The 24,519-nt window shown below is 64.5% G+C and overlaps 1 protein-coding gene across 11 annotated transcripts; it reads right to left on the bottom strand.

Annotated features, from left to right (window-relative positions):
* Positions 1–1,207: 1,207 nt before the first annotated feature.
* STK11 (serine/threonine kinase 11) lies at positions 1,208–20,244 on the bottom strand. Of its 11 annotated transcripts, none has more exons than XM_047100751.1 (12): positions 14,494–14,955; positions 13,777–14,003; positions 11,821–11,956; positions 11,260–11,343; positions 10,028–10,117; positions 9,195–9,327; positions 8,969–9,105; positions 7,794–7,921; positions 5,623–5,680; positions 5,212–5,408; positions 2,567–2,785; positions 1,208–1,749 (listed from the first exon to the last, which is right to left on the bottom strand). In XM_047100751.1, the coding sequence occupies exons 2-11, from the start codon at positions 13,979–13,981 to the stop codon at positions 2,583–2,585; spliced, it is 1,371 nt and encodes a 456-aa protein (XP_046956707.1). In that variant the 5' UTR covers positions 13,982–14,003; positions 14,494–14,955; the 3' UTR covers positions 1,208–1,749; positions 2,567–2,582. The 11 variants fall into 11 exon arrangements, with proteins under 11 accessions (XP_046956707.1, XP_046956701.1, XP_046956706.1 ...); XM_047100745.1 differs by having other exon boundaries at positions 13,777–14,014; XM_047100746.1 differs by having other exon boundaries at positions 1,683–1,831; positions 13,777–14,014; positions 14,494–14,956.
* Positions 20,245–24,519: the final 4,275 nt, after the last annotated feature.

The raw sequence follows: 24,519 nt of genomic DNA on the forward strand, positions 1-24,519 counted from the left end.
CTTCTGGCCGCCCCCACGTGCGCGTGCTCGCGTCCTCGCGACACCCTCGAGCTGCCTCTGGTGGGCACGCGCACACGGTCCCCGTTGGGCACCTAGCGGGTGCCCCCTGGCTTCCCAAAGCGCGAGGCTGCGGGGCCCTGGCTCGGCTGGAGGGGGCGTGGCAGGCTCTCATCTTCGGGCTCCCGGGGAGAACGTCCACCTGCCTTCCACCCTAGACAGCAGCCTCTGAGTGGTGGCGTCTCGGGCACAGAGCACCGGGAGGCGCTGGCGAAGGACCTGCTCCCTGGGGCAGGGGCGGGCGGGGCGGGGCGGGGCGGCGCATGCGCAGGGCGCCCCTGCCAGGACCAGTGGAGCCTCGAGGCGAGTCTGGGCTGCACGCGCTGAAGGCCTCCCCAGGGCGCACGCGCCGGGCCCTCTAGGGCCCGGGGCTCCGGAGATCGGGGGCCGGCCGGCGCCGGCTCTGCAGCGCAGGTCGGGTGGAGGCCGCAGCCGCCAAACCCCTGAAGCTGTTTACCTCACTGCGGCATGTGCTCGCGGCAGTCTGCGCCCCCTCCGAGCAATAAACAACGCCCGGCCGCCACCCGCCCGCTCCCGCCGAGTTCCCACGCCCACCCAAAGCATGTGAGTGGGCCGCCCGCCCGCCCCGCAGGTGCACCGTCCAAAGAGCAACCTGCACTCTGTCATGTTTTAAGACACAAAACCCAAACGGCCAAGGTTTCAAGTTTCCCAAGCTTTATTTATTGCCAAAAGATGGGGCAGCCCTCGCCTGCGGCCGAGTCGCCCCGCCCCGCCCCGCCCCGCCCCGCCCCTCGGAGCTTCGTGCCGTCTGTGTACCATCCAGTGATGGGAGTTTCTTGTGTTTGTTTTCTGGTTGATTATAAATATTTACTGCACACTCTTGCTTAGCTCGGGTTTTCTCTGGGGACCCAGGGGCCCAGAGAACTTGGAAAGACGGTCAGGGTCCTGGGGTCAGGCCCCCCGGCTGCTGCACTGGGGAGCCGAGGGCCCTGGGGAGCTTTGGGGAGACCGGTCACCACCGAGGGGACTCCTGTCCGGCGTGGCCAAAGATAGACCCCCTCGGAAGCCCCAGTTCCCACCACCTGGCCACCTGCCAGCCGGCAAGGCCTGCAGAGCCCAGCCTGCCCCCCGGGCCGTGAAGCCCACGAGAGGACCACCCAACAGTTCCCAGACACCCTTCACGACCAGCTCAAATCCACCTGCTTTATTTTTTCTTAGAAAAAGGAAAAGGAACCAACCAAACAACAAAGACAAGGCAGCCGCCTGGCTCCCTTGGGCTCTGGGCATGCATCTTGGTTGACGGCCCTGTTCTTCTACTGGCTCCGGCTGTGGCTGTGGTTTGTCTGAACACATCACTAGGTGTGGGAGGCGCTAACGTGGAGCAGAGTAAAAAGAAGTCAGGGGTGGGGCGAGGACCAGTAGTCTGAACGTAAAGTGCATGGCAGGGGCTTCCCGCGGGGCCCGCGTGCGGGCGCTCTCCCTCCTCCCGAGGCCCGGGGAGGGGGCTCAGCACAGGGCTGCAGAGTCAGTGAGAGGCCATGTTCACTGGCCATGAGGGGAAGGCCAGTCCCCGGTCCCTGCTGTCCCCCAGCCATGGCCCTCCAGGACCCCTGGATTCCTGAGGGGCAGTCGGCAAGGAGGGTGTGGTGGTGGCCTTTCTGGGCAGCAGACGTGGGCCAGCAGTCGGCGGGAAGACTGAGGACCTGGGCCGTGGCACCTGGATGAGACGGGCTGCAGACGGGAACAGATGGGTCACTCCTGGGCCGGCAAACACATTCTGTATCTCAGGAGGCAGGGCCCACCCTGGGGCCCGCTGACAGGGTGGGGGAAACCGAGGCCTGGTCACACGGAGCTGTCAGGCGTCCAGAGAGACCAGGCAAGGTCGCACTGATCTGAAGGGCCACCCTGTAGTTCACTCCCTGCCCACTGGGGTTAAGCACCAGCCTCCACAGAGAGAGCCAGGCCTCCCCAAAGAAGCAGTTTTCAGCCTGCCTGGCTGGTTCTGATGCTGGCAGATAAGCACTCCAGGGCCACTTGAGGGCGGGTGGGGGCAGCACCCTGGGAGAGGGCACCCCGCCTGCACCCCGAGCAGACGATGGGCTCTCCTGCACCCCTGGGGCCTGATTCCCCTCCACATACACCTTCTTGGACTGGGGCAGGCAGGAGCAGGAAGAGGAAGCGGAGGAGGCCGAGCGGCCACCAGGATGACAGCCCGAGCCAAACCCAAGACGTCTCAACCTCCCACCCGGCCACCCGGCGCCTCATACACCTCTGGGCTGAGTCCAGCGTCACCCGGGGCTGGCAGGACAGGCGGCTCCTGTGAGGGGCCCGCCTCCTGCTCGCAGGAGCTGCTGCCCCAGCCACCCCCCACCCCCGAGCCCCCGGCCAGGGTCCTAGAGCAAGTGAGTTCCTCTACCTCTGGCCCAGATGCCGGTGGCGGTGGACGAAGACCGACAGAACGGCGAAGGGCAGAACCGGCCCCGGTCAGCAGTGGTGGGCCGGTGCCCTCGGTGCGCCCCATCCCCCCCGGGTCCCCGAGGCGGCCTACCTGCGGGCGGCGACCCTCACTGCTGCTTGCAGGCCGACAGCCGGCGGATCTTGCTGCTGGCCGAGCAGGCCTTGCGGGCGGGGTTGGAGGCGGCGCTGGCCCGGCGCTCCACCTTCGACTTGGCGCTCAGCTGCGCCGACTCCGTGCCGTTCACGCACACGACTTTGGGCGGGCCCCGGCTCTGCCCGTTCTGACTAGCCTCCTCTTCTGGGACCTGTCCTAGGAGGGAGAAGGCGAGTGTGGGCTGATGGGGGCCCAAGACCAACACCCCCAGGGCCCCCCAGCCCTCAGGCTACGTCTCCGCCTGCCTGGGCTTAGGTCCTCTCTGCCCCGCCGGGCTCCTCCACCGCCTGCCCCGCCTGTCCCGCCCCGGCCCCTCCCGCAGGGCCCCTCATCCGGCTAGAGGGAGCCCACCGAGGTGGGGGCCCAGCCCACGCTCACCTGCCTGCTCAGGTTTGAGCCGGGTGTCTGCACCAGGTGGGCTGAGTGCTCACCATCCACCCCAGCACACGGGGAAGGGACCGGGGACCCGGGGCACAGGGCCCTGGGCTCGGCCCGTTCGCCCGTGCAGAGGCCACGGCAGGCTGGGCCCTCGGGGCTTGGGAGGGGCTGGGCTCAGGCCAGGTGTGCGACAGGCACCTCTCCCACGAACGCCAGCCTCGACTCCCCGTGCCGGGCACGGGATGAAGAGATCAGGGCCCAGGGCCTGCCGGTCCCTACTCTCAACTGGGTGGCACCAGCCCTTGCTGGCCTCCGGGGAGCCACGGGCCTGGGGCTGCCTGCCTGAACCGTGGGGGCGGGGGAGGGGGAAGGCACATAGGAGCTGGCCAACCTGCCAGGGCCCAAGCGGCTCATTCAGTGCACATGGAGAATCGGCCTGCTGCCCACAGTCCGCCCTCCTGCGACACAGGTGGAAAGCTGCCCACGGCTGCCGCCAGCTGACCTCTTCCCCAGCACAGAGCCCCCTCTGGGCCAAGAGTCCCACTGCCTGACAGCAGCTTCTGGAACATGGCATCTTGGGTCAGAGCTCCTCACTGCTGACAGGCTCCTGCTGAGGAAAGCCCTTGGGGGGGCCAGGAACCCTGCTCTGATGGAGGAGGGGCCGTGGGGGGGGGTGCGGGGGCAGCTCTGCACAGACCACCTGGAGCCCAGCCACCCTGCCCTCAAGGGACTGGGGCACGGCCGGCAAGCACCCACTCCACCCCAGCCCGAGGCCCGGCACCCAGCTGTCAGGGTGGGCGGCAGACCTCCACAGTGGGGACAGTCCGGGGAGACCGAGGCCAAGCAGCTGAGAGCCTCTGAGCGGAAGCACCCCACCGGGACTGAAGCCGAGGAGGGATCTTGGCCCCAGCACAGCCCACCGCTGACCCACAGGAGGTCAGAGAAAACCCCACTGGTCCTGGAGCAGGACTGTGCTACTTCTGACACGGACGACATCGCCCGGCCAGGCATGTGGCTCCAAGCCTGGAGAGCTGCCCTCGGGTGCGCCCTCCCCTACCCGTCAAAGGCAGCCCCTGGCCTCTCACACGGGCCAAAGGGCACACGGGAGCCAACGTACACGGTCAGTATAGTCTGGCGAGGTTCTGGGGATTGGGCAGGGTCCTCACTCGGCCTTCCTGGGACAGCCGACTGTCTGCCAGCGAGGGCCCCTCACAAGTTCCTGACACAACACCCTAGCGACTCTGAGAGGCAGGACGCCTTGTTGTCACTCTCCACGGGAAACAGAAGCTCTGAAGGCCAGGGCTCCCAGAGCTAGGACTCCGTACACGTCACCTCCCGGGACTCCTGGAGCCCAGGACCCGGTAGGGAAACGGCTGAGCCAAAGCCACAGAAACTCAGGGTCCAGCAGGCGCCGGCTCTGAGATGACCCTGCGGCCGGCCACGACGGGCTGTCACAGAAACCCCAAGCACGCCCCCCACAGGAGCGGGACCCATGATCCCCGCCCCGGCTCTGGCAGGAAAACGGCGCTGGGCCCACGGCGCTACTGCCCAGTGGGGTCTCCCGGGGGCCCACCCACCACACAGGCCACCTCCACACGCCAATTCTTTCTACAATAGAATCCTCACTCCTGGCAAACGAGCCGGCACCAAGGGAGACCGGCATCACCCCCGCACGCACGGCGTGGCAAACCTTTATGACAGGAGCCGACAGGCTGGCCCCAGGACACAACAGAGCTGTGAGCGCTGTGGAAGGGGGTTGGGGAGGGGCTGGGGGGGGGGGGCGCTCGGGCAGCTGCGCAGGCTTAAGGAGGGAGGCAGGGGTGCCGAGGCCTGGCCTCTACGGCACTGGAGGGGGGAGCAGCGCTACACTGCGCCCCGAGCTGCTCTACGCCCCCGGCCTCAGCTTCCTCTCCAGAAAGGTCTGAACACTGGCTCCTGTGCGTGCCTCTCTCCTCTCTAAGCCCTGCCTCAGACGCCTCCTCGCCACCTGGGGAAGCAAGGCGACACGCATCAGGGCTGGCGGCCGGGCACCAGGAGGGCCACTGGACCCTCTCGGGCCGTCGGAGGGGCTCCCCCCCATCTCTCACTGCCCGGCGGGACGCGGTCTGCACTCCCCAGAACACAGGAGGGTCCCCTCCGGGGATGTGATCCCTGCTACCGCGGGCAGGGGCCCCTGGGCCAGGCCGCGAAGCGGCCGCACTCACCGGGCACCGTGAAGTCCTGAGTGTAGATGATGTCGTCCTCGATATCGAACAGGTCCTCGTCCCCGTTGTCGTCCGCGCAGCCATGCAGATCCTCCAGGTAGGGCACCACTGTCATGCCTCGCCAGCGGTCCTTGCAGTCCGAGCTTGGCGGGATGGGCACGGGCTCCTCTGATGGCGGGTGCTTCTTCCGGAACCAGCTGTGGAAGTCACAGGTCAGGACAGTTCAGGGGCTCCCCCGCCCTCAACACGGGGCACCTCCCGACCTCAGGCCCAGCCTAAAAGCCAGGGAACCCAAGCCCGCCCCCCACTCTCTCCCACCACGCGCACCCCCCACTCTCTCCCACCGCGCGTACCCCCCGTGCCCCCAGACCCGCCCCCACCACCACGCCCGGCCCCACACGGGACACTCACCTGTGTTGTCTGATCTGCTGTATGGAGAACCTCCTGGCCGGTTCGTATTCCAGCATCCCTGACAGACCAGCAGGGCGTGGGGAGTCAGTGCTGGGGACGTGGCCCCAGCCCCAGCCCGTGTCAGCCTGTGCCCAGAGGACACCCCCAGGAGAAGGGGTGCGGGCATGTGTGAAGGGAGCCCCAGCTCGGTGCTCCAGGCACTCCCCCCCGGCCAGCCCCCCACAGGCCTGGCCTCCACCGGTAGGGCCGGCCCGGGCAGCGGGGCCAACACGCAGAGTCCATAACTGCGAACGCCGGGTGCGCACAGCCCCGGGCCCCACGAGGCTGCCGGCAGGAAGGTGCACACCAGAGCCGCCGGGGAGCAGGGCAGGCCCACCGCAGCGACGCAGAACCTGTCCGTGTGCTCAGGGAAGTCAAGCACGCAGGCCCACTCTCTGCTGGCCCCCGGCCGGCAAAAGGCAGGGGACGCTAGCGGTCAGCATTGCTAGCCGGGACCAGACGGACGGTCCCCGAGACGGCAGCCGGAGAGAACGGAGGCCAAGAGGGCGAGGCGCTGTGAATGTTCGCGCAAGGGTCTGGCGCTGGGGGGCAGGTCCCACCCCAGAGCCCGCAGCTTCCACACGGTGGGGGCGGGAGGGGAACGGCTCTGAGAGCTCGGCACGTCACACACCCGGAGGACAACTTTGTTCTCCAAACCGCACGGCGATTCGATCTGGAGAGCTGGTCGGACCCTAGGCCTCAGGGCCCGGATGGCACTCTCCAGGCCTGGCTGCAGTGCAGGGGCATCTGCAGACCATGAGCCCCGGGGCCACCTCGGCCTTAGGGCAAATGCCTTGGAGGTGAGGGACTGGACTACTGATGCCCTCTGCCATCTACCTAAGCTCCCCGATGGGGGCTATTTCAAGCGCTGATAAAAGTAAGGGCAGTAACGGACCAAGCAAAGGAAGCTTCCTTTAGAGAAACCGCCAACCAGCCGCTGCCGGTCAAGAGAAAGTGCGCCGTCTGCCACCTCGGCCGTGTCTGAAATGACCTTCGGTGGAAAAGAAAGCCCTCGCAGGGGGTGAGGGGAGGTGAGAGGGCCATGCTCTGGGTGCACTCGAGGACAAGGAGGGTGGACATCACAACCCTCCTCCAGAGTGCCCAGGAGCTTCCAGGGAGAACCGGGGGCGGGGGGTGGGGTGGGGGGAGAAGGCCAGGTCTGAGCAGCAGGCGGGCTGGGCCACAGCGCGCACCAGGAACAGGGCAGAGCTGCTTCCCCCGTTCCCAGAACACCCTGGGCTGCGTGCTCAGCCGCCTTCGCCTTCGCGGGTCCTGGGGTGGCTGTCCGGGCAGGGCCCCAGAGGGAGGGGGGCGCCGCGCAGGCTGCCCAGCGCTTGGAGTTCGGCCGCTGCAGCCCCAGCCTCAGCCCCAGCCTCGTTTCATCTTAACGTAAACGTGAGCGCCGGCCTGCCTCAGTTATCGGGAAACTCTCAAGAGCACGTGAAGTAACGTGAACCTACTCCTTCAACTGAAGTCACAGGAGGTCTAGAAACTGAACGTCCAACGCGAGCCGAGCGTAAAGTCAGTTACACGCCTAAGGACTGCAGGCAGGGACAGACCCCGCCGAGGCGCTATCTCGGTGACAACTCTTAGGTACCACTCACACCTGAGGGGGTGCTTTGGATGAGCCAGATCATCCCCCACGGGGCCCTGAAAACAAACATCCAGGAACCCCAGGAGGCCAGCTGTGGCAGCCCCGCCCCTTGCGGGGCGGAGGGGAGGTGCCACCCTGGCCAGGGCCCTGCGTCGGATGCACAGCGCCCCCTGCTGCACAGCCTGGGACACGCAGCAGGAAGAAACCAGCGGGGGGGGGGGGGGGGGGGGGCTAGGGGGCCAGAAGAGGGTGGAACCAAGGCCCCAAGCAGGCAGTAGGGCCCAAGGAAGTCAGCAATGCCCCTCCCAGCCTCAGCCTCAGCCTCCAGAGCTGATCCTGCCAGCCACTCTCCACTAACTGGGCCCATTCCTTGGGTGGGGTGGGGGACAGGCCGGGCACGTGGGGCGTGGGGCTGCAGAGATGAAACCCAGCTCTCCAGAGGCCAGTGGTCTGTAGAAAACCCCCAGGACCCCCAACACCCGCTGGCAGCCCGTTCCCGACACCTCCAGCCCCACAGGTGCCGTCCCGAGGGCCTCACCTCTCAGCAAGTCCGAGAGCGGGGGGCCGCAGTCACCCGGGATCGTGTAGTCTCCCTTCCCGATGTTCTCAAACAACTTGTAGATGTTGTCCCCCTCGAATGGGTACAGGCCTGTCGTGATGTTATAGCTTCGCCCCCAAGGGGAAGGAGAGAGGCCCGGTCAGTTGGGGCCTCCCCTGCAGCCCCAGCCTGGGACCAGCCTGGCACAGGAGCCTTAAACCACCCTCACCTGTAGGGCCTCACACTGGGTGACGGGAATGCTCCGGAATAGGTGGTGGCGGCGGCGGCAGCACCACTCTGAAAACACCAGAAACCACTGCACTGGACCCCTTAAAAGGGTGGCTCTGACAGCGCAGGAGTGATCTCTCAACAAAATAAAACGAAACAGGGGAGCCCGGGGGGCTCAGTCGTTTAAAGGTCCCACTCCTGATTTTGGCTCAGGTCGTGGTCTCACGGTTCGGGGGACTGAGCGCCGTGTCAGGCTTTGCACTGACAGTGGGGGCCTGCTTGGGACTCGCTCTTTCCCTCGCTCTCTCTCTCCCTCTGCCCCTCTGCTCTCGCTCCCTCAAAAACAGATAAATACTTAAAAAACAAAAATAAAACGAAATGAAGCACCCATGTCGGCCGGCAGCCGCCCTGCAAGAGGCAGGAGGGAAGGTTCTGGAAAGTTAGGGCCTGCCCTCTGTGGCAGGCACCACGCTGACCGCTGCTCACGCAGAAGTGCTCGGGGATGTGCCCCGAGGGACGGACGAGCAGAACTGGGGGACACGGTCTGAGACTCCTCCGGGGTGACGGCATAGAGTCAGGACAGAAACACTTGCTTCGAGACAACAGCAGTGGCCCTGGGGTGTGAACCGGGGCAAACGTACCAGTACGAGCCCTCACGACCGAGGAGGAAGGCCCGGCCGTGTGCACCCCCACACGGCTAATCCCGAGGACCCCACAAGGCGGGGAGCGGCCCCCTCTGCTCCTACCCACAGGGGGCTTCTCATCTCGGCACCACAGTTTCTCTGGCACTCTGGCCACCCGGCACAGCCCGGGAACGGTGTCTGGGGGACACGCTAGGAGGGGCGGTTCTAGAGGCCTGAAGCCCAAACAGGCCTGAGTCCTTGGTGGGCACAGGAGGGGCCCCTGGCGGGGGTGAAGCAGGGGGACCGAGGCCCACGGGCACTTACAGAGTAACCCCAGCCGACCAGATGTCCACCTTAAAGCCAGAGAAGGTGTCCAGGCCGTTGGCGATCTCAGGGGGCTGGAACGCTGGGGAGCCCTGGCTCGTCCGGCACGTGTCGTCCTCGGCAAAGGGGTGCAGGGCCTGCAGCATCGCCAGGTGGACCTCAGGGAGCAGCCCCCGCGGGAGCGCCCCCTCCCGCCCCCCCGGGGCGCTAAGGGAGGCGCACCAACCTCGGCCACACCCAGGTCGGAGATCTTGAGGGTGCCGCCCGTGGTGAGCAGCAGGTTGCCTGGCTTGATGTCCTTGTGCACAATGCCCTGGCTGTGCAGGTACTCCAGGCCGTCCACCAGCTGGCAGAAGTACCTGGGGGGACATGACTTCTGTGACCTGCCCCACCAGGAACCTCGATCCTGCCCCCCGGGTCCCCCTCGGCACCGGGAGTGACCCCGCGGCACCAGAGACATCGGGGCCGCGCAAACAGAAAGGACAGGACGGGTGGCCCAGCAGGGAACCAGAGGGACGCTGACCAATCTGAGCCATTCCTGGTCCCACCTGGGGAAGGCAAGGAGGGCTCCCTGGCCCCCGCTGCCGCCCCACTCCAGGCAGCCCTTCTCTGCACTCCCCATCGGCCCGAGGGCCGTACTGTGTCCCCACAATCACTCTGCCTGGACGTGACCACATGGCCCTAAAGGGGCCCCTTGGGGCCAGGGACCCAGGCTCACTCTGCCAGCTTCCCGTTCCCTCACGACACAGGCCGGCAGCGGGGCTGGAGCGGTGTGACTCCCCAGGAGGGCCAGCTGACCCGTGGCAGCTCGGGTCACTGTCCTCGGCCTTTCAAGGACCAGGAGGTCCCAGAGTCTCAGGCAGCAAGCCCACCAGGGTCGGCAGACACAGCCGCTGGGCCGGGCAGGCTGCAAACCGGGCCCCCGAAGCTGAGCTTTAAAACACACTGGAGCGTTCATCTCGCTGGTGATCAGAAAAACTCGTCTGAACGCGGGACGGGCCCGAGTGTGGGTGACCCCACGGGAGGGGGGAGCCACGGGCCCCCGCGGCAAGCACTCACCCGTGGGCCTGGCACACGGGGAAGCGCTTCTCGGGCACGCTGTCCAGCATCTCCTGCATGCCGCACACGCAGTACTCCATCACCATATACGTGAGGGGCTAAGGAAACCATGGGCTGACAGGGACCCCCCACCCCAGGCAGGGCCTGCCCCCTGGGAACAGCCAGCCAGACGCTCGCGGGAAGGGTTTGGGGGAGAAGACCACAACCGCGCCTGATGGCCGCATCAACGGAGACAAGCGGTAGTGCGCCGAGACCACGACAAAGACCAGAGAGATTACAGAGCCCGTAGGGCGCCTCTGCCCCTCCGCTGACCTCCCCAGGGTCAACTTGTAGAGGTCTGTGGTCGCCTGGTCTGGGCTCAGTCCTCCGGCCCACGAGAAGCTCTCAACACCCTGAGGGGCTCCCGCCTCACCCCTAGCCCCACAGGAAGCCCCACACCAAGAGGAGACAAAGCTTGCAGGGCAGGAGGGAGGGGTGGGGTGGGCAGAGGGGAGGGAAGCCTGGGGGCCGTCAGGCCAGGCCGGAAGCGGCTGTGTCTCAGGCCAGCAGGAGAGAAGGTCGAGGCCCCCGCCACATCTCCCCCAGAGGTGGCCCCGAGTGCACCATGCTGGAGAGGAGCCACGCGCTGGAAAGCCCCCCACTCTGTGCCCAGCAAGTCAGTGACAGACGCCTTTGTGGAAAGACATCAGTCCCTTGGCTAGACCTGAGGCCCCCCCCCCCCCGCCCCCTTGAGCTGGAGCCGGCGGGGGCCACACCGCCCTGAAGACACAGGGCCCGCCCCCAGAGAGAAAAGGGCAGAGCCAAGGACCGTCCCAGTGAAGTGCCCCTGCAGTGACACTCCCCGCCCCACCCCACGTTCTACCCTAAACAGAGCGGCCGTGCAGGGCAAGGTGCGGCCGGAATGCCAGACGCAAGGAGAGCGCCCTCCACGAGGCCCCCCGGACTTAGGGGTGGGGCCTGGGACCCTGTACTCCCAGCCCAGGGCACAGGGCGAAGGGAGGGCACAGCACCCACACAAGCGAAGATCGGAAGACACCCTGCGGACCTGGCAGGCGGCACTAGCCGGACAAGGCCGCCCTCGGGCTGGTGCTGCCTCGGCAGCCCCCCGGGGTTTGCCAGCCCACCACCCAGGGTCACCGAGGGAGGTTTGGGGTCCCCAGGCCCTACAACTCCGCTCGACCCTGCAGCCCTGACCCGGCGCTCGCAGAGGGGCCGGGCTACCAGAAGGATATATTTTTTGCTTCTCTTCATTGTACAACACGTCCACCAGCTGGATGACGTTTTTGTGCCGCAACCTCCTCAGAAGTTGGATTTCCCTGAAGACACAAAACAGAGGCGTCAGCGGAGCCGCCAGCGAGAACGGCTCAGAACACCCTGCTCCCCGCTCCGCTCGCTCGGGAAGGAGAGCGCTTGCCCTGGGGGCGCCGTGCAGGGGTGCAGGGGCCGCAGGCTCTGAGGCGGCAGTGAGCAGCCACCACGTGCAGGAGCCGGGGCTCGGTTACACGGCAAGGCCAGGCTGTGACTGTCCCCGCCGCCCCGCATCCCTTCCGTGCCTCTTGGTGGGGACGAAGCCCCAGGCGGTGCGCCACGGCTGGAACGTGCCCGCAAGGCCCCCTTGCTCTCCCTGGCGCCCCGCAGCCCCTGGGGAAGGGCAGAGAGCCCAGGAGACCTCCGCGGCTCCCGTCCGGGCACAGGTCCCACCAGAGTGGACGCCACGGCCCACCCGGCGCCACGCACGCCCCCAGCCCGTGCCCAGTGCTGCCCGCTCTGCGGACGGCCCCCCGACGCCTCACCTCTCCGGGGTCTGAACAGGGGAGGGGCCCTCACAGCTGGCAGGTACAGGGGGAGCGGTCGGCAGCCCCTCGGGAGGCCGCCGGCCAGCAGCCGAACCCACGGTGCCACTCCAGGTGCGTGCCGTGCCCGCGAGAACTGAAAACACGTCCACACAGAAGGCTGCACCTGCCTGGCCAGGGCGGCGCCGGCCACACAAACCTCCAAGCTGGAACCACCCCAGTGCCCACCACACACGCGTATGTCCACAGACGACTGACTGTGCCCACCGCGCACGCGCACGCCCCCCCCCCACCCCAGGCGCATCCACCGCGCACGCGCACATCGCTCAGCCGCGAGCAGGAGCGAGGCGCCCACCCCCGCCACCCCCAGGACGGACCCCGGACACACGACGCTCAGGGAGGGAACCCGACACGAGAGGCCACGCGGGGTGTGAGTCCACGTGTGTGAAACGTCCAGAACGGGCCCGTCCACGGACAGGAGGGGGGCTCGTGGGGGCTGGGGGCTGGGGGCGCGGCAGGGAGTGACTGCTGATGGGGGCCTTTAGGTTGCTTTAGGGTTGCTCTAGGGATGACGAACTGGATAAGCGCCTGGCGGGTGCCCATCCCCACGAATACATTAAATGCCGTCAAACCGTACGGAAAGTCTAGGAAGTCCTCGGCAGAAAGCTCAGGCATGGGCTGGAGAGCCCACCGTCCTCACAGACCCAGGCCCCGCCGCCACCTCCAGGGGGCCTCTCCTGACAACCCCCCCCTCCCCAGGGCAGGTCCTCTGCGGTGTGATGCCTGGAACCGCCCAGGGCCCCGGACTCGCGTGTGTGCACAGCCCCGCACCCCAGACCGGAGACCCCAGACCCAGAGGCCATCGCCTCACAGAACAATGCACAGGCTTGCAGGCACTTCCCCCACAAACTCACCGACCACACCCTGTCCCCACGTCCCCACCCCCCGCAGAGTTCTGGGCTCAAGGAGATTTCTACCCTCGGTTTCCTGTTTTTCCACGGTATCCCTATCCGTCTGACTACTGAGGCCCAGGGATGCTTCCCATATAGAAATACACACACTGAGTGGGAGGGAGACCCTCTGAGCCTGGGGACTTACTCTGCCGTCCCTCATGAGCAGAGATCACAATCCCTTTTTATGCCCCCAAATAATTAACGCAGGGTGTCTCCCCCCTCGGCACTTCTAACATTCCGGGCAGGTCGCTCTCGAGTGGGGGCGTCCTGGGCCCTAGTTCAGTAGTATCCCCGCCTCCCCCCGCCCCCCCCCCCGGCCACTCCTGACAGCCACAGACGTCCCCAGACAGGGCCCACTGTCCTCTGGGGGTGGGCGGTGTCAGGTGAGGGACGGTGCCCTGCTGTAAAGGATCAAGGTCCGTGGCGAGCAGGAGCGGAACCTCAGGCCACCCCATCCTCGCCTCTGAGCCCCTCTGGGCCAGCACAGGGCATCCCCTGGAACTCAGGCCTCATCTCCCTCCCTCAGCCCTTCCTCCACCCCCGCCCCCCTCAAACCATCCCACTCCCCTGCCTGCCCCAGCCCTGCTCCGTGTGTCCAGAGGGACTCTCCGCCCACCGGCCCATCACCCTCCATTTCTACCCAACAGGCACGGGGTGGCAGCAAATACCCATTTATGGGGGGGGCGGCCGACCATCAGCCCCCAGCCGCCAGCACAGAGGTGCGCGGCCCGGGAGATAACCGTGCCAAAACGGGAAGGATGTGCAGTCTTGTCTACACCTGCACAAAACCCCACTGGCAGGACACACGCCAGCAGACCCCTCTGGGGTCACCACCAGGTGCTGCCTGGACTCCTGTCAAGGGGTCGGCAGCCCAGGTGGATTTAGCCAAAGGGGCAGGAGTGAGACAGCCCCAGAGGAGAAGGGCATCCGTGCACGGCGGGAGCGAAGTTCGCAAGCCCTGCGTGCCCGGTGGGGACCGACGGGGTCAGCCCCAGAGACAGACCCCGACTCCTCCAAGCTCTCGCTTCCCGGGACCGCACACAGCACTGGGAACAATCAGCACAGACCACGGCACCGGAATGAGATTCTCCAACACATCGGGATATCTCCGGTCGGCTGCCTTCGCTACAGCCTGGTGAGTCAAATGCTTCCTCGACCTGTCCGTGCCACCCTCTTGGCCCTGGAAACTTCCTCAGGGCCCTCTTCATCCAAAGAGATCGCTTCAGGTACCTGCAACGTAACTAAAATGCATGTGTTAATGGGGCACCTGGCTGGATCGGCCGGTGGAGTGTGTGACCCTTGATCTCAAGGTTGTGAGTTTGAGCCCCATGTTGGGTGTGGCGCCTACTTAAAAATAAATAAAATAAAAATGAAACCCATGTGTTGAGACCGGGAGGCCTTTCCTTCATCCAGCCAAATGGCGGCCACCTGTAGGGGATGTGGGGCAGCAGGACCGCAGCATCTACAGCAGAGCTCCACGCAGAGGCAGGGGGACGGAGCCTGGGACCGCACTTCTAATCCCACACTGAGAGTCAAGGGGCCCGGGAAAGCCCACCCCGGGTCCTCACTGATAGGAAGGCGAGCCCCCCGCTCTGCATTGTCCTTGCGTGCCTCCCCCCCCCACCCACTGCCATCAGGAAGAAACCACCACCCAATGTCCATCCTCTACAAGATGGTCACAGCACCAGCTCTGAACCAAACCAGAGGGCAGCACCCTTGCCTCTGCAGTGAAACAGCTCAACGCTCCTACTCCGACGTCCAAAAAGTTTGTTCTTAAAAATAAAAGTCCACACTCTGACATAAACAGGCGGATCCACCGTGGGCATGCTGGGCCGTCCACTTGTTTGTTTGGTTCACTGTGATCAAAGCACCGTGAGTGAGCACTCGAGTCAGTCACCTTATCTCTACCAGGAAAGGACGGACACAATGTCAGGCAGTCCCCGAACGAAGGGGCAGTCCCCGAACACAGCTGGCAGCGGCCAGAGCTCCAGGACACAGAGTGCAGGAGGAGGGCACGCCAAGCCATCTGCCCGGGGACCCCCGAGCGTCCTGGGGGTTCCTATCACCTCTGTACTTTCCGTGTCCCCTACAGGTTACATCGTGGGTCTAAACACAAGGAAAAACAATGTGTGAAGAAAAAGGAAAGGCGAGGAGCTCAGCCCGGATGCAGGAAGTGGAGGCAGAGGAAGTGGTGCCTTCCGCCCCCCCCCCCCCCCCCCCCGTCTCAGTGCCTGTGGTCACAACCCCCCCCCTCCCCCCCGCTGCTGCCTGGGACCTGCCCAGGGTTGCTGCCCAACCCAAGTGGACTGCTTAGCCGACTTGTCGATTAACTGGAGGAAAAACCGAATGAGGGTCATAAAGCCATTCAAGCTTACAGAGAAATGGAGAGTCACCGCCTTCACGGTCACGTCGGCCCCAAACAGAACACACAGTGACAAACAGGCCCACTGCCCTGAGAAGCACCAGCTCCATGCATCCCCGAGCGAGGCCCGCGCGTCACTGCCCGTCAGATGAGGAGGGGTCCGCTGGGCTCCGAGGGGCAGACCAGGGGCCACGGCAGCACTGGCAGAGGGACGCTGAGCAAGATCCCGCCACCTCTCAGCCCCGCTGTTGATGCTTCTGAACGCTGTCCCAGGAGGGAGACTGAAACAAGGGGAAGTTGCTCGTAGGACGGTACACACACGTCCCCAACAGCACGACTCACGGGAGGCGTCAAGTGGACACGACCCGAACACCCCACTGGCAGGTAAGTGGACAAACATGACGCGGTCGATCTGTACACGCGCACGTCCCTCAGCTGCGAGCAGGAGCGAGAGGCGCCCCCCCCCCCCCGCCGCCTCGCGGACGGACCCCGAACACACGACGCTCAGGGAGGGAACCCGACACGAGAGGCCACACAGGGCGTGAGTCCACGTGTGTGAAACGTTCAGAGCAGGCTCTCCACGGACAGGAAGGGGCTCGTGGGGGCTGGAGGAGGGGAGGAAGATGGCTGATGGGGACCGGGTTGCTTTCGGGGAGGCGGACCGTTCCCCCAGCCACGCAGCGTTGAGGGTTTCACAATCCGTGTAAGTATTCAATGCCACCGAATCACACCTTATCGCCACCAATGTCGGTATGTGAGTTCCGCGTCGATAAAGCTGTTCGAATAAACTGCAGTCCGGCCGCATGGTGGGCCCAGAATAAAGGGCGGCTCTGCCAGCGTCCCGTACACTGTGAGGCCTGGCTCACGACCTACCGCCCCAAGCTCCCACATTTCAGAACGAGCCCCGCACCAGGGAAGGAGCGGACATCCAGGGAGGACGCCAGGACGGTCCCTGTGAGTGGCAGTGGACGGACCGCGCCCTCCCGAGGCCACCTCTGGCAGCCAGCCAGCCCGGGGTTAAAGTGGAACCCTTCCCGACACGGGGCGGGGCACCCCAGCAGACGCTGGGACCTTGCCGAGGCCACCTGGGACAAGAGCAGGAGCCGACAAAGTCCAGGGCTCTGATCCTGGACACACTACCATCCCAACCATTCCCCACCCAGATCCAACTATCTGCCAATCACCGCGAGGCGGCCCAGCCTGGACGCCGGCGCCTGCCTGCGCACGGAGCAGCCGCCCCCGTGCCGAGGACCCGCTGCTCCTGGGGCTCACTCGGGATACAGCAGCCGGCTGGACGAGACTGGCTGCGGAGCTGGGGGACCGGCAGTCGGGACACAGCCTGTCAGAGGCACACACGCTCCCTCTGACCCCAAGACTCCACTTGTGGTGACGTGCCCTTCCAGCACCCTTGCGCTTATCACGGCACGTGGCGAGAGTAACTCGCCAACGCAGCAAACAGAGCCACCAGCACAAGGTGGGTCAGACCCGGCCACGGAGCCCTGCCGCCCCAACTAGACCACCACCGAGACGCGTAGTGGAGGCCCGACGACTGGCAGGGGTCCGAGAGCCACAGCCTGAGGGGCAGAGTGACCACCCCGTGACTTTATACGCCGACTTTGTATGCCGGTAGGCAGCGAGTCAATTTCATGATCCCAAACATCTGATGGAAAAAAGCCCACAAAGAACATTTTGTGGCGCGTGCGACTCTCCGGAAAGTGAGTTGCAGCGTCTGTCGTGGTCGTGGGCACGGCCAGTCAGCCGCGCACCTGCCGCCCGCAGCTGCCTTCCCGCGGCTCCAGCACGGATGCACAGCGGTGCGCAGCCCAGGAGACAACCGTGTCAAAACGGGAAGGATGAGCAGCCTTGTCTACACCTGCACAAAACCCCACTGGCAGGACACACACCAGCAGATCTCGCCGGCTGCCCCCGGAGAAGCGGGAGAGAGGGAGACCCCACCAAATACCCTCTTCCCAGCTTTTACAGGTTCAATCCATGTGATTTACTGCCCGTTAGAAAAACAAGACCACTTTCTTCCTAAAAGCGATCAGGGTATGTAAAAAGTGCTTGAACAGGTTTAAAGAAAAAACACAAAAAAAGACTTGATGAGATCACAAGTGCCTCTTTCCTACTCGATGCTTTCTGAAACTTTCTCACTCTATAAAAAGAACCTGCTAGTTTCTAGAAGCAGGAAGCAGAGAGGGGCAAGTGCAGACCCCAGGCGGCCTTCCTGGGAGGAAGCCACATGACGGGAGGGCCACCCTGGGCCACCCCCACCAGCTTTACCACAGGCATCATTCTTTAGGCAAAAGGCTTCTGATCCACACTGGGACTCCAGAGGCTTGTCTGGACGGCTCCGGACACTTCACTCGGAGAAGAGCTATTGGGGTTTATTAAGCCTCTCAAAGACAAAGGAGCCTTTTTTCCCCGCAGCCGGCTGGCAGCATGGCCGGCCAAGGAGTACAGACTTCCCCATGCAAGGACACCCCTTTCCTTCCCCTGAGAGCCGGGCCCTGAGCTGACGAAACGGGCACTGGCACAGGGCCCCACAGCTGGGACACCTTATGCGAACGGCCAAGCCAGCTGGGGACCCCGAGCCACTCCACCTCCCTGGCCTCGGTTTCCCCTCAGGTTCTTCTCAGGGACGCTGCGGGACCGAGCCCCTTGCAGCCCCCACACGGCACGCTCACGTGTCTCCACAAGCTCTTGGGGCCCTGACTGGCCATTCAGGAGTGCGGAGACTGGGACGCCGGGCTCAGCAAACCGCTCCCCCCCCCCCCCCCATCAGGTTCTGGTCGTTCGTGTCTCCCACAAGTACAAGGGAGCTCTCGGAGGTGGTGGAACGCCCTCTAACTTGACCTTGGGTGTGTGCATTCGTCAGGACTCACACTGCGTCTGGCGGACAAGTGTCTCTACGACACCTGCACCGTGCCTCAGCAGAGCGGGCACTCGCCCACCGCAGCACCACCCCTGTGTCCCAGCAGGGGTCCGCGGAGTCCTGCTGCCACCAGGAGCCCCAGGACAGTCAGCAGAGTGGGCGTGGGGGACTCTCGCCACGGATCAGTTGGTGCCAGAACGCAGCCCAGGCCCTTGAGAGGGACTCTGGGAACCTGAGGGTGCTGTTCCCAAGAGGCTGGGGGGCCACAGCGGCACGGAGTCCAGTGGCCAGCCCCAGGGATGCTCCGTGGACCCGTGCCGCCTCCAAGCAGGAGAGCTCAGCCACGGGCGGGCCCTGTTCCCCAGACACATCAGGGGATGAGGAGAGGAGATTGGGAGAGGGGCTGTGCCAGGAGTGGGATCCAAGAAGCAGGAGCTCGAGTGCAGCCCCACACCCCGCAGGAGTGCCGGCAGGCTGAGGCCACGCAACCCCTAGGTGCTTCTGGCTTAACGAGAAAACACCTAGAAGGCAGCCGTTGAATGGGGATTCCTGACTCAGGGGTGAGGGGTCGCTTGGACCTCAGGAGGGTGCCGGTGGGCCCCCCCCCGTCTCAGTCTCCCCCCGCATGCAGGTGGCCCCTGTCCAACCGCATGTCACAGGTAAGAGACTGGCACAGAGAACTAGGGCATCCGGCCATCCCTTCTCCACGTCCACAGGCCGGGGCATGAGGACCAGAAGAAGGCCTCATCGATATACAGCCCGCCCTGCCTCTGGACCACACTGTCCAGAGGCCGGGCACCAACACAGGAGCCAGTCCGGTCTCTGTCCTCAGCCCATCCACAATTTCACCACACCCAGACCTGGGCCGGCCCGGGGCAAGTGAACACAGCCCAGCTTCTGCGTGAGAGCAGGCTGGGCCAGGAAGGGGGAGGTGAAAGCGGACAGAGGAGCAGCACTTTCCAGGATGGGCCTGGCGGGAGGGCCGACACCGGGACGTCCAAGGTCGTCAGTCAGTCCTGCCACCTGGCCCGTTAGATAAACCCCTTCTTGGAAACTGGAGGCTGGGAGGAGCACAAGCCCAGGCAGGGTGGGGTCCCAGGGGCTGGCAGCCGACAAGAGGGGCACCTCCTCCTGAAACCAGCAAGAGGGATGGAGACACGGCTCCCACCATCTGTGGGGAGCCTCCTGCATGCAGACTCCGAGACCTCTGCAAAGCCCAAGAGCGGACAGGCGCCCGGGAAAGTCTGGATAAAAAGTTTGCCAGGGCCTGGGCTGATTCCTCTCCCAGGGAGTCACCTGGGCTTGTAGTCACGGATGCATCTAGTGTCACATCCCAAATGAGCAAGAAAGGGCTAAGTTACCCCCTGCTGACCGATAAGCCAGTGCAAACAATTATTTTTGGCAACCGCAGGGCTCCCCTCCAACAGGATAAACAAATCGCATTTCGCCCGGCCCTAGTAACAGCTGCACGCTGCGCAGAAAACCTGCTGGTGGCGGCCAGGGCCGTTTAGGAACACGGCGTCTCAGGGCCAAATAAACATTGGCTGGTTCCGCTGGGCACCTAAATTCTTTGGACAGCTGGGGGGGGGGGGGAGGCGCGCCCCCCTCCGAAAAAGGCTCTGACACCGCATCCTAAGAAACGGGACACCCGGCTGCAACAAGCCGGCCTGACTTCGTGAAAGTAACAAAGCAGATTTCCACCGACACCTTCCCTGTCAAGGAGGACACGGGAGCTGAGGGGACAGGAAGGAAGGGAGGAGGAAGGAAAGGAGAAAGGGAAGGACGGGAGGTGACCACCCTCGCTGGCTGGCCGCTCGCTGACCCAGGAAGCCCACACTTACTTCTTCACGTTGGCCTCCCCATTGGGGATCCTTCGCAACTTCTTCTTCTTGAGGATTTTGACGGCTCTCCGGCAGAGCGTCTCCGAGTCCAGCACCTCCTTCACCTTGCCGTAGGACCCCTCCCCCAGCAGGTCCCCCATCAAGTACTTGCCGATGAGCTTGGCCCGCTTGCGACGTGGCTGGTAGATGACCTCCGTGGAGTCGATGCGGTGGATGAACGTGTCCATCCCCACGGACATCAGCTCCCCCTCTGTAAACATGCCCAGCTGCTGCGGGTCGGCCACATCCATCCTGGACTCTCGCGGGCGGTCCCTTTATCTTCCTTATCTATTCCCCCCCCCCGAAGAGCGGTTCTTCCTTTTGTCCCCCTAAAGTTCCCTTCTCCAAGGAAAAAAAAAAACGCAAAAAACAAAAATCAACAAAAAACGCAAAAAACAAAAACAAAAACAAAAAAGGGAAATCCTTCTTCGAAAAGAAACGATTGTACTCGTCGTGAGTTCAAGAGGCGCGCCTGGCCCAGAACCCCGGCACCCGAGGGTGCGGAGGGTCGCAAGTCTGGGTGCCTGCCCGCCTCGCAGCTTCGGGTCGGGCCGGCGCGTCCACGGGGGCCCTCAGGAGGCCGGTGGGGCTTGCGAGTGCTAGGTCATCCTCCAGGGACTTTAGACCCTCGGACAAACACCGCTGCAGCCAAACCAAGTCTTCTCCGGGACGGGCATTACCAGCGGGTCGTGGCGCGCGCCCAGAGAGGGCCCCGCGGCGGCCGGCCGGCCCCAGGGCCCCAGGCTGGGCAGCCGAGCTTCGCTGGGGGCCGGGCGCGCTGCTGGGGGCGGCTCCCGGCGGGGCCCGCCGTCCCGGGGGCCCGCGGTTGCGGCAGGTGCCTGTCCGGAAGGCGCGGGGGGCACCGAGGTCCGCCCCCGCCAGCCCCGAGCGCGCGTCGGGGGGCCGGGGGCTGCCCGGGGCCCTCCCGCCGCGGGGAGCAACTTCCGTCGGAGCCGGCCGCCGCCGGGGCGCCCCCACACCGGCCTGGGACCCCGGAGCGGCCGTCCCCCGCCCCAAACGGCAGCCCGCGCTCGCTCTCCGCCGAGAACGCCGTCGGCCGCGGACCGCGGGGCGCGGGGACCCGCAGGGCTCCGGGCGGCTGAGGCGGCGCAGGCCGAAGGCCCGGGCCGGGGGTTCCCGAGGCCGCCGGGGCCCGGACAGCGCGTGCCCCCGCCGCAGCCGCCGCACGTGTGGAGCAGGCGGGGCGGCGCGGGGGCCCAGCCCATGCAAGGCGGCGCGGAGCCGGCCGGCGCCCGCCGCCGCTGCCGCCCGCTCCCCGCCTCAGTCGCGGACGCCCCGGGCCGCCTCCCCCTTCCGCGCCCGACACGCCGCCGCCATCTTGTTTACCTCCCGCCCCCGCCCTGCGCCGCCGCGCCGCCGCACGCCCGCCGGGGGGGCCCGCCCCTCCCGCCGCTGACGTGCCCGCCTGTTGGCTGGGCCGTGAGACCCCGCCCCGCGGCCCGCCCCACCACCGCTGCCGATTGGGCCGTTTGGACACAGGCAGGCGCCCAAACGGGGATTGGTTCACTCTCGGCCCCGCCCCGGGGGTGGATACAGCTTGGCTCATTGGCCCGCGGAGGAGCCCGTCATGGGGTGGGGGGGTTGGCGGGAAGCGGGCGCGGGGAGCTCGCAGCGTCGACCTCTGAGGGGCTCGGGGCTGGCGTCGGCGGTCGAGAGCGACAACGGCCACTTGGGAACGGCTGTGCCGCGGGCAGAACCCTCGAGGAGCCCCTCACCCACAGACCCCCTCGGAGGCCAGGGCAAGGGTCACACAGTAGCCCCCAGGGAGGGGCGACCGGCCGACTCTGTCGGTGGAACGTGCGAGCTCTGCTGTTGGGGATCTTTGAGTTCCAGCCCGACGTTGGGTGGGCTTAGAGCTTACTTTAGACGTCAGTAAATTAAAAAGTGCCCCAGGGGCTCCTGGGGGGCTCAGTCGGTTAAGCGTCCGACTTTGGGTTCGTGAGTTTGAGCCCCGCGTTGGGCTCTGTGCTGAGCCTGGAGCCTGCTTTGCATTCCGTGTCTCGCTCCCTCTCTGTCCCTCCCCTGCGCTCTCTCGCGCGCGCGCTCTCTCTCTCTCTCCCAAAAATAAACATTAAAAAAAAAAAAAAGTTTTCTTTCCGAGTGGCCCAAAGTGGAACGTTCCAGGCCAGAGACCCTTGCAGAGTCTCTGCACCAGAGGGGACCCACTGCGGGAAAGCAGCGGCCCAGGTGCCAGCAGAGTGCTGTGGGTACAGAGTGGACAAAGTGGGCGGATGAGGTTGAAAATACCTCCCTTCCGTTGCCCAGCACTGTATTCTTAGCTCTGCACAAACTGTTCATCTCATCTGGTGTGACCCTCCTGGTTCACGACAGCCAGAAAAGTGGGACCTAGGGGAGCAGCGCCATCAGATCGGGACTCCAGGCTGGCGACCTGTGAACGCCCTGAGCCTCCGTGCAAACTCGGTGTGCCCGAGAGTGGTGGTTGGACATGCCCCATGAGTGTCTTCACCGTCTCCGGCACCCATGGAGGGGGACTGATGTGACTCTGCAGGGAAGGGGTCACGCGCCACATCGGCAGGACCAGCAAACCCCAAAATTCTGCTGGGAAGGGAATCCTACGTACCAGAGCAGAAGCCAGTAAAATACGATAGAAAAAAAAATAGGGAAAATAGATGAAGCCAAAAGATTGTTCCTTGAAAAGATTTTTTTTTTTAACGACAAAACTCCACGTTCACCAAGAATAAAAGATGACCCATACCAGGAATCAAAGAAGGGATACCACTACAGACCCTAAAGGTATTAAAAAGCAGGGCGCCTGGGTAGCTCAGTCGGTTAAGCATCTGACTTCAGCTCGGGTCATGATCTCACAGCTGGTGAGTTTGAGCCCCACGTCATCGGGCCCTGTGGTGACGGCTGGGAACCTGGAGCCTGCCTCAGATTCTGTGTCTCCCTTTCTCTGCCCCTCCCCCTCTCACTCTGTCTCTTTCTCTCTCTCAAAAATAAACATTTAAAAAATTATTTTTTATTTTTTTAACGTTTTATTTATTTTTGAGACAGAGCATGAACAGGGGAGGGTCAGAGAGAGGGAGACACAGAATCTGAAACAGGCTCCAGGCTCTGAGCTGTCCGCACAGAACCCTACACGGGGCTCGAACTCACGGACCGCGAGATCATGACCTGAGCCGAAGTCGGCCACTTAACTGACTGAGCCACCCAGGCGCCCCAGCATTTAAAAAGTTTTTAAAAACAATGGACAATAAGTGTTGGCAAGGATGTGGAGACACTGGAAATCTCGTACAGATGGTGCAGCCACTTTGGAAAAAGCCAAAAGGTTAAAAACAGTGTTTCCATGCGGCCCAGCTACTCTTATCCTGGGTTAGCACACACAGGTCCAAACTTGTACACTGTGTGTTCACGGCAGCAGGATTCACGACAGCCGAAACTGGGGGAAAAAAAACAAAATATCCATCCACAGATGAACATATAAACACAACGTGTCCCCCGAGCACGCGCACGTCACTCGGCCGCGAGCAGGAGCGAGGCACCCACCCCCGCCGCCCCGCGGACGGACTCCGAACGCACGACGCTCAGGGAGGGAACCAGACACGAGAGGCCACGCTGGGTGTGAGTCCACGTGGGTGAAACGTCCCGAACAGGCCCATCCACGGACGGGAAGGGGGCTCGTGGGGGCTGGGGGGGGGGGAGGAGTGGGGAGTGACTGTTGATGGGGACCGGTTGCTTTTGGGGTGATGGAATGTTCTATGACAGGTGAACTGACTGAGGCTTACAGGAAGGAAGCCACCTGTCCAGGTCCACAGCGGATCTGGGACTCCAGGTTATGGGGGTGGGGAGGCAGGTTATAGTAGGAGACCCCAGGCTATATGGGGAGGCTCTAGGTTGTAGGTGGGGGGCAAGGTTATGGAGGGCCCCATATTACAGATAAAGATCCCCAAGTTACAGGTGGGGGACCCCAGGTTATTGAAAGGCAGCCTCAGATTATAAGTGGAGGGCTTTGGTTTACACACAGGGGCCCTGGCTTACAGGTAAGAGCTCCAGATTATAAACGGTAGCCCCGGGTAATGGCAGGGACCCCAGGCTATAGGTCAGGGCCCACCAGCCCCTCCGGGGCTCAGGCCTACAGCCTCTGCCTTCCTCTCCTCCCACGATCTCTCCCTCACACCCCTCATTTCTCCTGCCCACCCCATGACCCCCCTACACACAAACACTTGTGCCCAGTTGGCCCCCTTGCAGCCCCCGCTGACCCTCTGACATCCTCCCTTTACCCCCCCCCCCAAATGGAGGACAGAGGAAGCCCGCGGTCCTCCTGGGCACACGACCAGCTGGCGCTCCATCCCAGGTCGCCACCCACTCAACGGGTATCCTACATGTCAGGCTCCTGACCCTAGCCCCTTCCTCTCCATGGACCCCGCTCAGCCCCATATCCATCGAATAAGGGCCCAGGAGCCAGAGGGGTCCTTCCAAATTGAGGTGAACCCCCACTGGGAATCCAGCCATGGTTCCAGGTTAGGGGGTGGCTGGGATCGGTGTGGGGGGCATGTGGGCTTCTCTGCCGCCACCAGGGGGCGGGCAGGTACTGCAGCCGAGGTTTCTGGACTGCGGGTGTGTGTGTGTGTGTGTCTATGTGTGTGA

This window comes from Lynx rufus, unplaced genomic scaffold, assembly GCF_022079265.1.
Source record: "Lynx rufus isolate CCGP_SWC_20201006 ecotype Redwood Valley unplaced genomic scaffold, mLynRuf1.p SCAF_53, whole genome shotgun sequence".
In the NCBI taxonomy this organism is placed as follows: domain Eukaryota; kingdom Metazoa; phylum Chordata; class Mammalia; order Carnivora; family Felidae; genus Lynx; species Lynx rufus.

Excerpts from the sequence above, each read along its gene's own strand:
- STK11 (XM_047100745.1), bottom strand. The coding sequence starts at position 14,799 with ATGGCTTGGCGTGCCCTCCTCCTGCACTCTGTGTCCTGGAGCTCTGGC. Across the intron at positions 14,015-14,493 it reads TGAGCTGTTTCACTGCAGAG|TTACGTTGCAGGTACCTGAA; the intron begins GCAAGGGTGCTG and ends CATGCATTTTAG. Across the intron at positions 10,118-11,259 it reads AATGAAGAGAAGCAAAAAAT|GTATATGGTGATGGAGTACT; the intron begins ATATCCTTCTGG and ends TTAGCCCCTCAC.